The 13194-nt window shown below is 34.1% G+C and overlaps 1 protein-coding gene across 1 annotated transcript in view; it reads right to left on the bottom strand.

Moving 5' to 3' along the window:
* LOC150077528 (oxysterol-binding protein-related protein 8-like) overlaps positions 1–13194 on the bottom strand; it is a 169414-nt gene that overhangs the window by 64886 nt on the left and 91334 nt on the right. The window contains exons 7-8 of the mRNA XM_090386936.1: positions 11801–11872; positions 4509–4621 (exon numbers count right to left, since the gene is read on the bottom strand). Of these exons, the coding sequence (XP_090243062.1) occupies positions 4509–4621; positions 11801–11872 (185 nt within the window). The remainder of the gene's footprint in view (positions 1–4508; positions 4622–11800; positions 11873–13194) is intronic.

Raw genomic sequence — 13194 nt, 5'->3', positions numbered from 1 at the left:
ATATAATGATATATAGGAATTTTGCTAGCAGGGACAGGGAGGTGATTATCCAGTTATACAAGACAATGGTTAGGCCACACCTAGAGTACTGTATACAGGTCTGGAGACCTCATTTTAGAAAGGATGTAGAGTTGCTAGAAAGAGTATAAAGCAGGGCAACAAGATTGGTGAGGGGAACAAAGGGGTACTCTTACCAAGAAAGGCTTAAGTTCTGCAAATTGCAGTGCCTGGAGAGTAGGCACCTGCGAGGTGATCTGATTGAGGTGTATAAGGCCTTGAATGGAGCAAGCTGAATGCTGATGAGATTCTTCCTCTTGCTCAGACTAAGAACCTGAGGTGGAACAATTTCGAATTGAGGAAAGATAGTTGTAGAATAGATGTGCGGAAATTTGCCTTTAGCTAGCGGGTAGTTGATTGGAGGAACAGGCTTCCATCTTTGTTGTGGAAGTTAACAGCTTAAATAAATTTAAGGCTGAGCTGGACAGGCATTTGGAACGAATGGAGGGGTGAAATGGGATGGTTTTTTTTTTTTTTTTTTTTGGCTGATGCTGCATAAGCTTGCTTTCTTGCATCGTATGCCTCTACTAATGCTAATAAGTAATCACATGTCCTCTAATCTCTCACTAATTTTGAAATTCTGTATGTGTGATTAAATTCTTTGGAATCAAGAATGTGTGTAATAGACCTGAGTCCATGTCAATTCAGCTTATGACAATTTGATGCAAGATAATTCAGTATAACTCATGACAATTTGATGCAAGATAATTCAGTATAACTCATGACAATTTGGTGCATGTAAGCATACCACATTATCAACAAGAAATTTATTGTACTCAACCTTGAAAGTAGAAAAGTAAATGAAGGTTGCCCTGTACCAGTGGTGTCTAACCTTTTCCTGTACAGAGGCCATATTCAAAGTTAGATCTGTTTCACAGGCTGCATCAAGCGATTTTAGAAAAATTAGTGTGTTACATTTTCCATATCTTGTTATGTGTAAAAGGAAGTTTCTATTTACCAGTTTTTATTTTCAGGCTATATATAAAAAATGCAAATTCCGTACACTTTTATGTGCAACAAATCTATGGCATTGATTTAGTTTTTAGATTTCATTAAAATTATAAAAATGACTTACTTTTTTTTTTTTTAAATGCCTTACTTTTGATTTTAAATGCTCACTTTAGAAAATTTACAACCTGAAAAGTATTGCTGCTTTTCAATATTAAGATGAATAAATAAATATAACGATACACCTAAAATTGAAAATATTTAAAAATTTTATTAGGTACAATACACATTTACTGAACAAAACTTAACATTTAATGAGATGATTGAGGCTGGATATTTTTAGATAAAAAATATCCAGCCTTGTTCAGTAAATTGTTCATTTTATTGAAAATTTACAATTCTCAATACGGAATGAAAATATGTTACTCAGAATGAAAATCTGTTATCTCATCTGTTATTCTGTTTTTTTTTTAAATATTTATTTGATTTCATGCATGAAAAAATTTGCTCACAAACATCAAGCGATTTTAGAAAAATTAGTGTGTTACATTTTCCATATCTTGTTACGTGTAAAAGGAAGTTTCTATTTACCAGTTTTTATTTTCAGGCTATATATAAAAAATGCAAATTCCGTACACTTTTATGTGCAACAAATCTATGTTGATCCGAAGAAAAGTCATTTTCATGGCAGCGTGGGTTGTATAAAAATTATTCACAAGCTGTATCTGGCCCACAGGCTGCAGGCTGGACACCACTGCCCTATGCTACTCTAGTAGCATGGACCTACATGGACTTACCATGGGAAATGATTAGCATAAAGACTAGATGTAAAGAAAATAAATAAAAAAAAAAGTTTTTATGAAATACTACTGAAGTCTATAGAAGAATAAGTTCATTCTCATAGAATGAACTTACTGTTTCTTCTAGTCCTGGAAGAGAGAAAATATAAAGAAAGTAAATAGTGGTTATTGTTTGTTTTTTTATGGGTAGATGTTGAACCTTGAATTATTCTAACAGCAAAGATGGTTTTAGGATTGAGAAAGCTGAGGATCTTTATGGCACAGAGGCCATAAGTAAGGAAAGTAAATGAAGATGAAAAAAGGTTACCTCTTTTTTTTTTATATATATATATATATATATATATGGAAGGAAATTGAAGCCTTTACTATCCTATGCACAAAAGAAATATTCAAACACATGCATGAACCAGTCAGCATTTATTTATAGTTGAAATCTAAATTCACTAACTTTTGTTCTTGTTTCCGTTTTTAGTTTTTGAAACAGTTTTCTTTCATATGTGTTTTCTGAAAATTACAATTTGAAAAAATTTAAGTTCAGTGTGAATAAGTTCCTGTTTTCCAATCCTAAAACTGTTTTTTTTTGTGGCAAGAGGAATCATTTTAAATAAAAGCATAATGCTGTGTGCTTCTAGAGTAGTTTCGAAAGAGCATAATTATACACAGGTTTTAATTTGTTATAATAAGGTCTCTGCATTAAAAGACTATTTAATTTTGAAATAAATTTTACAGATAATTAATAGTAACACTAAAACATATCTTGCATTTTGTCACATCTCTGTGTGCCTTCATCTGAGATTAAAAAAATGAACTTAAAAACCTTTTTGATTTACAAGAACAATAAATTACATGATGGCTACGTTCCTACTAACAAAGAACAATAGATACAAAAGTAAAACAAGGACACTACTATATGGAAACTGGTGAATGAGGGCACCAGGTAGCAAAGTGGTGCTGTGTTCTCTCATTAGGTGGCCCTTTTTTTTTCTTCTTTTTTTGGTAGCAAATTGGTCAGGTGGTTGGTGGCCTGGAAAGGGGCTAAAAAAAGGGGTTATTACTTGGGAGAGATGGTAATTCTGCTGCACCTCATTAAAAAATATGTAAACATGAACAGAATTGCCATCCCCCATGTAATGACCATTTTCGGTCTTCCAGGTTCTCATCATGGTGGTTGCCCCTCTCCTAACTGGGAGTCCACCACAGAGGTCACTCTTGCCCACATGCTTGCATATGTGGATAGACAATGTGTCCAGATAACCTGAAAACCAACATAATACAACAGACAATGTTCTCACAGCTAACTCAGACCACCAGTGGCCAACTGGTTTCACCAGAAGCAGTCCAGTCCAGTCAACTTACATCTACCAAACTCCTGACTAGCTTGCAAGCAGTCAGAAAGGGGCTACTCAGAAGATAGCACCACACACCACCAGCTGTCTCAATTCTGTTTTTGCACATAGAGAAAAAACTACCCAATGGGAGGAATGTGACAAGAGTTATATTTTAGCATATTATTAATTCTTTGTAAAATTTATATCAAACTTTAAACAGCTTATTTAAACAGAGAAATGTCCTTATTGTAATGGTACAATAGAATTCTCTGGACTGTACATGAATGGAGAGAGTCTGCATGACCAATTATATCATGAACTACAATATGTTTACTAAATTTACTGTTTACAGCACAGTACATAAATCATAATAATCCTACCAAGGATAGATAGACATAAAACATTTACTTAACGGTTTGGTCCTTCTTGATGTCAATACAGCTCATTAGTTCCATGAGCGATGTAAATTTAAGTTAGGCAATTTCTATATATATATATATCATGTAACCTCAAAATTATAATAATGCAAGTGAAAAATATTCTAATCTCACACTGCTGAAGTCTCCAAGATAAAGAGGGTATGTAATGCATAGTTTAATACGGATATTTCTCCATTCTAATTGTACAGGAAGCTCTTAAATAAATGTTCTACCACTCAGTGAAATGTTGTTTTATTATGATTTATATCCACTTGTGCATAATCATGACCTTTTCTAACCACATCAGACAGCATACTAAAGGTATGCATTTTTGGCCTGCCACTGTCTTATGTTAAATTCTCTCACAGAATACATTAAATATATACATACACTGAATTGTCATTTGCCAGATTTTTGCATACATTGAATTTTTGTACATCATATTGTCACATATTCCAAATTGTCTGGCATTGAACTGACATCACCTTCTATGTTATCACCTTGTTGAAACAAACATTTTCCTGAGATTCTCCATCAACAGGAAATGCAAATTCCTAAGGTAAGTAGCTATAATGCAATTTGTGAACAGGAAACTGTGATGTATTTGGTTTAAATAGCATTCAACATTTGGTTTCTTTGTCTGCTAGGTAAGTTTAAAGCATTCTGTGTAATGTTTTACACTGATAAATAGAGCAAAATTAAATTCAAAGTTCAAATCTGTAAACATTTAGTGTCTATAATCTTACACACAAAGAAAAGTTTAAATAACTTTTACTTTGTTTTAGTAGAACTAAATTTTATATTGACTTCATTTTCAATAAACAAGATTACCCTAATAAATAAAAAATTAAATTATTATAAATGTGACTAAAATGGACTTAATTTCTATCTACAAAATAAAAACTACAATTTGTGAAAAACATACTTTTAATACTGATAATAAAAACTAGACTTACTTGGACAAAATATCTGCATGGTAATAATAATCTGACAGTTTATCTAAAAATGATCTAGGCTCAAGTATGAAAGTTGGCAACACAACTCTGGATAAGTCCATTCCAGGCCTTACCTAAAAATTTTAATTACTGAGTATCAGTGATCTGAAAGTTGTCATGATTTACATTTAAAGGATTTCTAATAAGTCAGAATGGAAAAACAACTTCATATCCCACTATTTTCAACCTAGACTGGCATATTTTGAAAGATATGAAGAGTTTCCTGAAAGTAAGATGTCCTGTATATCATACTTTCAGATCTTACTATTCTAATTCCTTTAATGATATAAGAATACAAGAGTTTACATAGAAGTAGATGCATGAATATTACTTTTCTACTTAATTAGACATCTGTTGGTCCACCAACAGATGTGTGCATGGATACTTTCTGAGAGAGAGAGAGAGAGCAAAAAAAAAAAAAAAAAAAAAAAATCACAGTTACACAACTGGAGCCAAGCCATCAGTTGCAAATCCCTTCCCAATAAATGTTATTTCAGTTAACTAAAGAGATGATAGTTTGATAGAGCAAGGTCTAAATTACACGGAGGATGTGCCACATCCACCCACTCATATTGCTTGCACTATTCATGGATTTGCATGACTGTGTGAAATATGGCATTGTCACAATGCAAAGGGTTCACATTTATGGAGCAGTCCTGGTCTCTGATTGTTGAAAGAGACCTCGGTGCTTGTGTAGTGCTTTTGGATGCGAAAACCATGTTTCTACCATTATTGCTATATACATTTACATGAGCACACAAGGAGAACTCTCCAAGCTGCTACTCCATTCCATGTGATGTTATCCATACACTGTTTGAGAAAGTTGCACTTTATATTATGCACACCTGTTTTTTTAATATGCTTGTTTGTATCTTACTTCTGGACACTTCTTGTGTTTGCTTCTGTCAAATGTATATATCTAAAACTTTACCTAGTTTAGTATTTATGGAATCCATTTAAAATAATGAAGTAATTGTTCAATAATAAATTATATTCTGCCATGTATCATGTGAAAAATTATGGAAACAGTTATTAAAATCAGATGCAGAACACTATGAACATATAAAATGTTTTGAAACAATATGGTACTTTTCAGCATAAACAAGGATTGTTTTATTTCTGATCATGTTGAATAAAGAAAACAATCAAAAACAGTCTACTAATAAGAGAGTGTAAATTATGACATCAGAAGAAAATATAGTTATATCAAAATTAATTAGTATAGCTATGCTGTTAACCAGGCGGTAGATGATTCATCAACCAGTTATTTAGACTCTAGAGCAAAGCTCTGGCAACTCCCACCTCTTCCATAATGCAGTATGACTAATATCTTTTGACGTTATGATGGGGCATCACGGCAAAATCCGCTCTTCCATTATGATGGTACAGCTCTAAGCCATTGCTTGCAGGCTGGCTGTTAGATAGTCCACTGGACTGAACCAACTGGTAACTCTCCAGAAGGCATTCAGATCAGCTGGTATATAATCTTGCTGCCTATATTTTTTCAGATAGTGATTGGAGGGAATCTGAGTAGTGTGTATGGGGGGAGAAATTATTGAGGCCATGTTATGTCAAGGAGCTGAGTATATTATTGCTATGTGTACATCATACCTAAAAATTTCATTATTTCATACAGTAAGTCCCCCACCTCTCTATTTTACTTTACTACTGAATGCATCATGAATAGTCAAACTAACAGAAAAACTTAACTGCAAAAAGATCTAAAACTCCTAAACTTCCTCATTCATTTCACAAATATAAGTAGTCTCAGTTCCAATCTCAATGATGTCCATTTCCACTTACCATATATTAAGCCCACCACTTACTTTTTAGACAAAATCTCAATTATTGGTTGCCTCAACCATTGCTCATCTCAGTTATCTTAATTATTCACTGTACGATTCCTTTTGCTTCAAAGGTGGCACTTGTGCATATGTCATCTCTGATATTTCCAGTCAGACACTTAGTAACTTGGAATCTCCTCTTTTTGAGTTTCTCTAGCTTAAAAGCTCTTTACCCCATTCTGTTGCCTCCATCATTCTTCCAGTTCCACAAATCACTTGGAACTCTTTGACTTCCTTTCTTTGAAACTCTATTTTCTCCAGACTACTTCTCCTAACAGTGAAGTAATTTTCCTTGGTGATTTTAATATTCATAACCCCAACTGGTTTCAGTTTTCTAGTCACAGAGAGTCAGCTAGTCAAGATGCTAAAGCTTTTGAAATTACTAATGACATTGTACAGATTGTTAACTTACTTACCAGAACACCAGATAATCCTAACAACACTCCTAATGCTCTTGATCTTTTTCTTACAAACAACCATTCAAAGTACATGGTTGGTGTGACTAGCCCTCTAGGCACCTTAGATTACAACTTGGTGATGGTCTCTTCTCCAATGGATCCTTTCCCTCACTGCCATTCTCAATTCCTGTTGTTTGGCATTACAAGGATGAAAAATGGGATAATCTGTAATATTACCATTATTTTTTTCCTTGGCTGGATTATTGTTTTAAATCTTCTGATGTCAATGTCTGTTCTGATCTTGTTAGTCAAATTATTCTTGTAGGGATGAAATCCTTTATTCTACACACCATCTTAAAATGTCGATCTTTATCTAAACCTTGGTTTCCAATAAATATGTTAAGGCTGTTCAAGATAAGAATGCTCCATATTGCAATTGGCTCACATCCAAATCTCTAGGTTCATTCTCTGCCTGCATTAAATATTGAAACAATTGTAAAGCAGTTATTAATCATTCCAAACTATATTTTGAACAGACTTAAGAGTAGAAAACTTGCTTTTTGTCCAAACAGTAGCTGAGCATTCTTGTCTCTTGCCAAAGCTATTAGTTGCAAGTTCTGCCTGTCTATACTCCCACTTCTTTTAAAAACTATTGCCTCCTTAACTAATTATACAGCTGACTTATTAGCATCCTACTTTTCTTACAACTCTTGTATTGAGTATCTTGGGAACCACCTCTTACCATTCCCAGTACACTGAATGCTTCCTGTGGTCTTCCATCAAATGGATGACAACAGAATTTTGAAAAATCTTGCTGCTAGGAAAACTCCAGGTCTTGATAGTAATTCACCACTTGTTCACAACCTCTGCACCTCTTCAAATCTTATTCCACTGGAGTTTTTCTTTCTATCTGGAAATTTGCTCATATTCAGCAAGTTACTAAAAAAGGGTGACAAATTCCACCCATTTAATTAACCTTCCATTACACTTTCCTTTACTCTTTCCAAAGAAATGGAGAAATCTACTTAACATTGCATCCTGAATACAAATATGCAGCTTCAGATTTTAATCCACTTGGAGGAAAAACCACTACACTTTTAGAACTTTTTCTTCCAATTTCACAGAAGAAAAACTGGATATTTTTGTCAAGTAACATTACTGGAGCTGATTAATTCAGTCATGGCGAGAAGAAAGTACAGCAGCTCATCAAAATCTAACACGGATAAAATGATTTTGTCATAACTGAGAGGAAAGTGTAAGAGAAACAGTTGAAGCTTAACATAAAAAAGATGCCTGAGGGGGAGGGGAGGGGATCTATCCAATTATATTAAGGGAGGCAGTAAAGGAAGTAAGCAAACCTCTAGCCATAATTATGAGAGCATCTTTGGATTCTGGAGAGGTTCCTATGGGCTGGAGATTGCAAATATACTCCCAATTTAGCCATAATTATGAGAGCATCTTTGGATTCTGGAGAGGTTCCTATGGGCTGGAGATTGCAAATATACTCCCAATTTAGCCATAATTATGAGAGAATCTTTGGATTCTGGAGAGGTTCCTATGGGCTGGAGATTGCAAATATACTCCCAATTTAGCCATAATTATGAGAGCATCTTTGGATTCTGGAGAGGTTCCTATGGGCTGGAGATTGCAAATATACTCCCAATTTACAAAGGGGGACCAAAAGGTGACCTGAGTAATTGCAGACCCATTAGCTTAACTATATATGGGAAAATAACGAGTCTCTGGTTAAAGAAGTAATACAGGACCATCTAGACAGGAATGCACTTACTCTGCAGTAACAGCACGGATTTGTTAAGGGACAGTCTTATCAAACCAGTATGACTGCATACTATGATGCAGTAACAACAGAACCAGATGCAAAATATAATTTTGATATCATATACTTGGATTTCAGGAAAGCTTTTGTTACTGTTGCACACAAAAGACTGTGTGCAACTGGAGCAGTGTAGCATTAGGGGTAAGTTACTGTTATGGATAAAGGGCTGATTGCGTAGGAGAAGACAGAGAGTGGTTATCAAAGTGCACTGCTCTTTGGGGATTTATGTTATTAGTGGAGTCCCCCATGGTTCAGTGCTGGACTGACTGTTGTTTTCTATATTTCTTAATGATACTAATGAAGGTATATCAGGCTTAATATTTAAGTTTGCAGATGATACAAAGCTTAACAGGGTGGTTAATGACAATAATCAGGGTAAGCTGCTGCAAAAAGATCTAAAAAAATTAGGCAGATGAGCTGAGAAATGGCAGTTGAAGTTTAACATTGACAAATGCATGGTACTGCATATGGGTAGCAGTAATCCCAGGTTAATGTACCAACTGTGTGGTACAGAGTAGCGAAAAATGAAAAAGACCTAGGGATAATTGTGCAGTCATATAAGTTTTCTGATCAATGCAGAGGGGCTGCCAGTACAGCTCAGGGGTTTTTGTCTGTGTTATATAGAACTTTGCTAGCAGGGATAAGAAAGTGGTTATCCCATTGTATATGGAAACCTATATGCAGTACTCAAGATGTGGTTAGGCCACATCTTGAGTACTGTGTATAGGTCTGGAGGACTCATTTTTGAAAGGATGTAGATTGCTGGAATGGATGCAGAGAAGGGCAATGAGATTGGTGAAAGGACCGAAAGGGTGGTATTAACAAGACCACAAATTGCAGTATTTGGAGACAAACTCCTGTGAGGTGATTTGATTGAGGTGTTTAAGACTTTGAATGGATTGAACAAGCTCAATGCTGATAGCATTCTTCCTCTTGCTCACACTATACACATGAGGGAGCATAAATTCAAATTGAGGAAAGATGGTTGCAGGACAGATGTGCATAGATTTGCTTTTAACCAATGGGTGGTTCACTGTTGGAAGAAACTTCCATCTGGTGTTGTGGAAGTGGGAAGGTTGAATAAATTCAAGGAAGAACTAAACAAATTATTGGAGGGCATGCATAGGTGGTATGGGAGGTGTTTTTTTTTTCCTGGATGATGCTTTATAAGCTTGCTTTCTTGCATCATATGCCACTATTGCTAGTACTACTACTACTAATAATAATAATAATAAAAATGTTTCTGCCCTTTTCAATAACTGACCAATTCCTAAGCTATCCTGAAACCTTCCAATGATCAATGATTGCCAATATGAATTCTGTCAGTGTTGATCTACTCTTAATATATTGGCTTATGTTACTCACCTATGGACAAATTCAATGGAAAAGTTTGGAGAAACCAGTTTCTCATGTTCCTTCTAGGGTTACAGTTCATGCTTGGCATAAAGGTCTTCTTAAACCTTCCATCTTATGGGTTGCCAACTGTTTTTTGTAATTGGTTATCCAGCTCTCTCTCTCTCTCTCTCTCTCTCTCTCTCTCTCTCTCTCTCTCTCCTAACTTCTCCACTAATGCTGGTGTTCTTTCTCCCAGTCTTTTCCTCTTTTATATTAACGACCTCTGACTGCTGACTGAAATCCTATCCATAGTTTTACTGATGATAGCAGATTGCAATCTACCTTTCAGTTTGAGAGACCCTACCCTACACAAACAGCTTCAATTTATTGAATATCCACCACCAATTCTTTAAATGCTGATATCCAAGTAATTTTCTGATGGAGCAAAGATAACTTAGCTAATTTCAATCCTTCTAAAACTTTCTTCTGTCTTATATCTTTCAGAAAGGAATCCACTACTCCTATGTTTATCTTCGATGATACTCACATTACTAGACAAGATCACATATTTTTATTACAGATTATCTTGACTTCTAATTTCTCTTAGCATAAGCACATCTCAAATATTGCTTTCTCTGCATCTACAAAACTGGGTTTGCTCTTTCACTTTTGGCATTACTTTTCTTCTAAACAACTACTCACTCTGTACAAATCTTAAATCTACCTTATCATGGAATATCGGTCTCACAACTGGGGTTGTGTCCCCAAAGCCTCTCTGTAGGTGCCAGAGTCCATTCAAAAGGCAGACAGTTAGGTTAATTAATGACCCATCTCTTACGTCTCCTTCACTTTGCCTCATAGATATTCTGTTTATTCTGCATACCTCTTCGGTAGATAGACACTTTCATGGGAACTGTTCTTCTGAATTGGTTTCTATAATTCCCCCTTTCTCTTTCCAAAATGTGCTGCAACTAGTCAGCATCCATTCACAGACCAACTTTTCTTCTTCTTCCTTATTTATCCCTTCAACATCTGTTTTTCTGGAATGTATTTCCTGCAAATTACAACCTACCAAAATTCAAAGATAATATCAACAGGTATCTTTTTCTTTCTTTTCAACTTCAACCAGTTCACTTAGTACTCTAGCAGATTCTAATATCTTTCATGTTTGTGGTTTTCATAAAAAAAAAAAAAATAAATAAATAAATATTCATTACATGAAAGTGGGAGAGAATAAAAAAATTTGAACAAGTGTTTATTCTGATGTAGTTTCTGGCATTCAAGTAATTTGAATGAAAAAAAGCACAATCCTAAGCAGTATAGCAAAAATTAGGCATTTTTCAGTTAACTATTCTTACTTTAAAGGGTAAGAGAAACATAAAAACACTAAAATTAATTTTAAAAATTTAATAAATAATTAAAACTTAATAAAAATTAAAAATAAGTTTAAACATTAAAAGAATATTTTACTTTGGAGGGCAAGAATCATATTACATTTCTGAATTCATTTTTATATACACTTTAAAAACTTTTTTAGAAGTGTGATTTAAATAAAAATGTACTCGACAAATTTTCATGAAAATATATTAAAAAAAAAAAAAAATCAAAATATAAAAATTATTGTCTAATTTTTGCTCTTTGGCAGACTGGCACATAAATGGAATTATATACATGGAAAATATTTCAAAAAACAAGTTCATCTTGGAAGACTGGATAAGTGACAACTTTTTTTGGCTAAACTCTCTTTTATGGGAGTATTTGCCCACAGTATTAAATTTACAATAACTGAAATTATTTTGGTGATCAATAATTTAAATATTAAGCTGAATCTATAAATACCTGTTTAACAAGACTCCAAATAAGACTTTTGTTTTCATCTGCAACTTCTTCTGTTTGTCCAGCATCTCCTGCCTATAATATAAGAAAACAAGCTCTATACATAAAGCCATTCTTCTTTTTACAACCTTTCTAATTTTGCAGTACATGATTTCAAGCAACAGCACATTGGGAAAAAAAAAGAAAACACTTTGAGGTATACCCAGCATGCCAGAGATGAGATGAGAGAAGGGGGACGGAAGCATGATGCAGAAAGAAGTATGAATAAAAATGTATTTTCATAAAGGTCTGTTAAATTCAGTAAAAATATTTAAATGTGTGTGCTGTTATGCATTTGAAAACTACTACTATTACATTGGAGAACAACAAAAAAAATAATTAATATCTCCAGAGAAAAAATTGTAGATTCTACAGGAAATTGATCTGCTGATTCAAAATACCAAAATTATGTCTCTATCACATCACCACCAAAAGATATACTGAAATTTTAGTGACTTAATGAATGATCAATTTTAAATATCATACAATAATACATATGCTACTTAAAAATAAGTCTTAACTCATTTTAAAATACTTTGATCAAATATATAATATACTACATACATTCTATATCCTTAGAAATGTTTGCCACTCAGATTTTCTTATAGTCCATTTGCTTTTCCTCTTAAGAAACTGGCAGCGTATCATGGCAACATTTTGGTTACCTCGGCTGCTTTTCTGTCATGGATAAGTCCTGATGAAAGTCTCACACCCTTGCTCATCACTTATAACACTCAAATTTTGTGGGAAAAAACTGAGATGGAAATGAAGAGAACAAATTTCCAAAGACATTCAGCAGCCTATGTCTTTATAACACTTCAGTAACATTGACACCAGAGATTTGTAATTTTCTTTCCTTCTTCAAAATACCAGCACAACTGCTTTACACAGTCACTTCAAATACATTATCTTTGAGGAGTTTCTTTATTTGAGGCCAACAAAAATTCCTTCTTTCAGTTTTGCATCTGTTAAATTGGAAAACACTTCCTTTAGGTAGCAGAATCCACTTTCTTCTTTATCTAAAGCCTGAACAAAATTCTTTATTAATCCAAGTAAAGATAGAAAAAGGGCCTTTTTTGGTCAACCAGTAGATCATATTTTATACTACTTCTCCCTGGTAAAAATTCCTCTCTCTTTTCCTACTCCTGTGCTATATGTTTTTTGTGTCACAACTATCCCACAAACATAGAGAACAATGGTATTTTGTGAAACTTCCCTGTAGACAAGTGGGTAATCCAATTACCTTAAGATCATCACAGATATTCCAAGCAAAGTCATACTTTATTACACTCAGGATTTTAGACATGATTTCATGCATTTCTTCAAGCCAACAGCATGAAGTAGAGGAACTGATGGAA

The sequence above is a fragment of the Mastigoproctus giganteus genome, chromosome 12 (genome assembly GCF_048544385.1).
Source record: "Mastigoproctus giganteus isolate SK-2022 chromosome 12, ASM4854438v1, whole genome shotgun sequence".
In the NCBI taxonomy this organism is placed as follows: Eukaryota; Metazoa; Arthropoda; class Arachnida; order Uropygi; family Thelyphonidae; genus Mastigoproctus; species Mastigoproctus giganteus.
The sequence above is the reverse complement of the archived record's forward strand: the minus strand, read 5'-3'. Positions and strand labels throughout refer to the sequence as shown.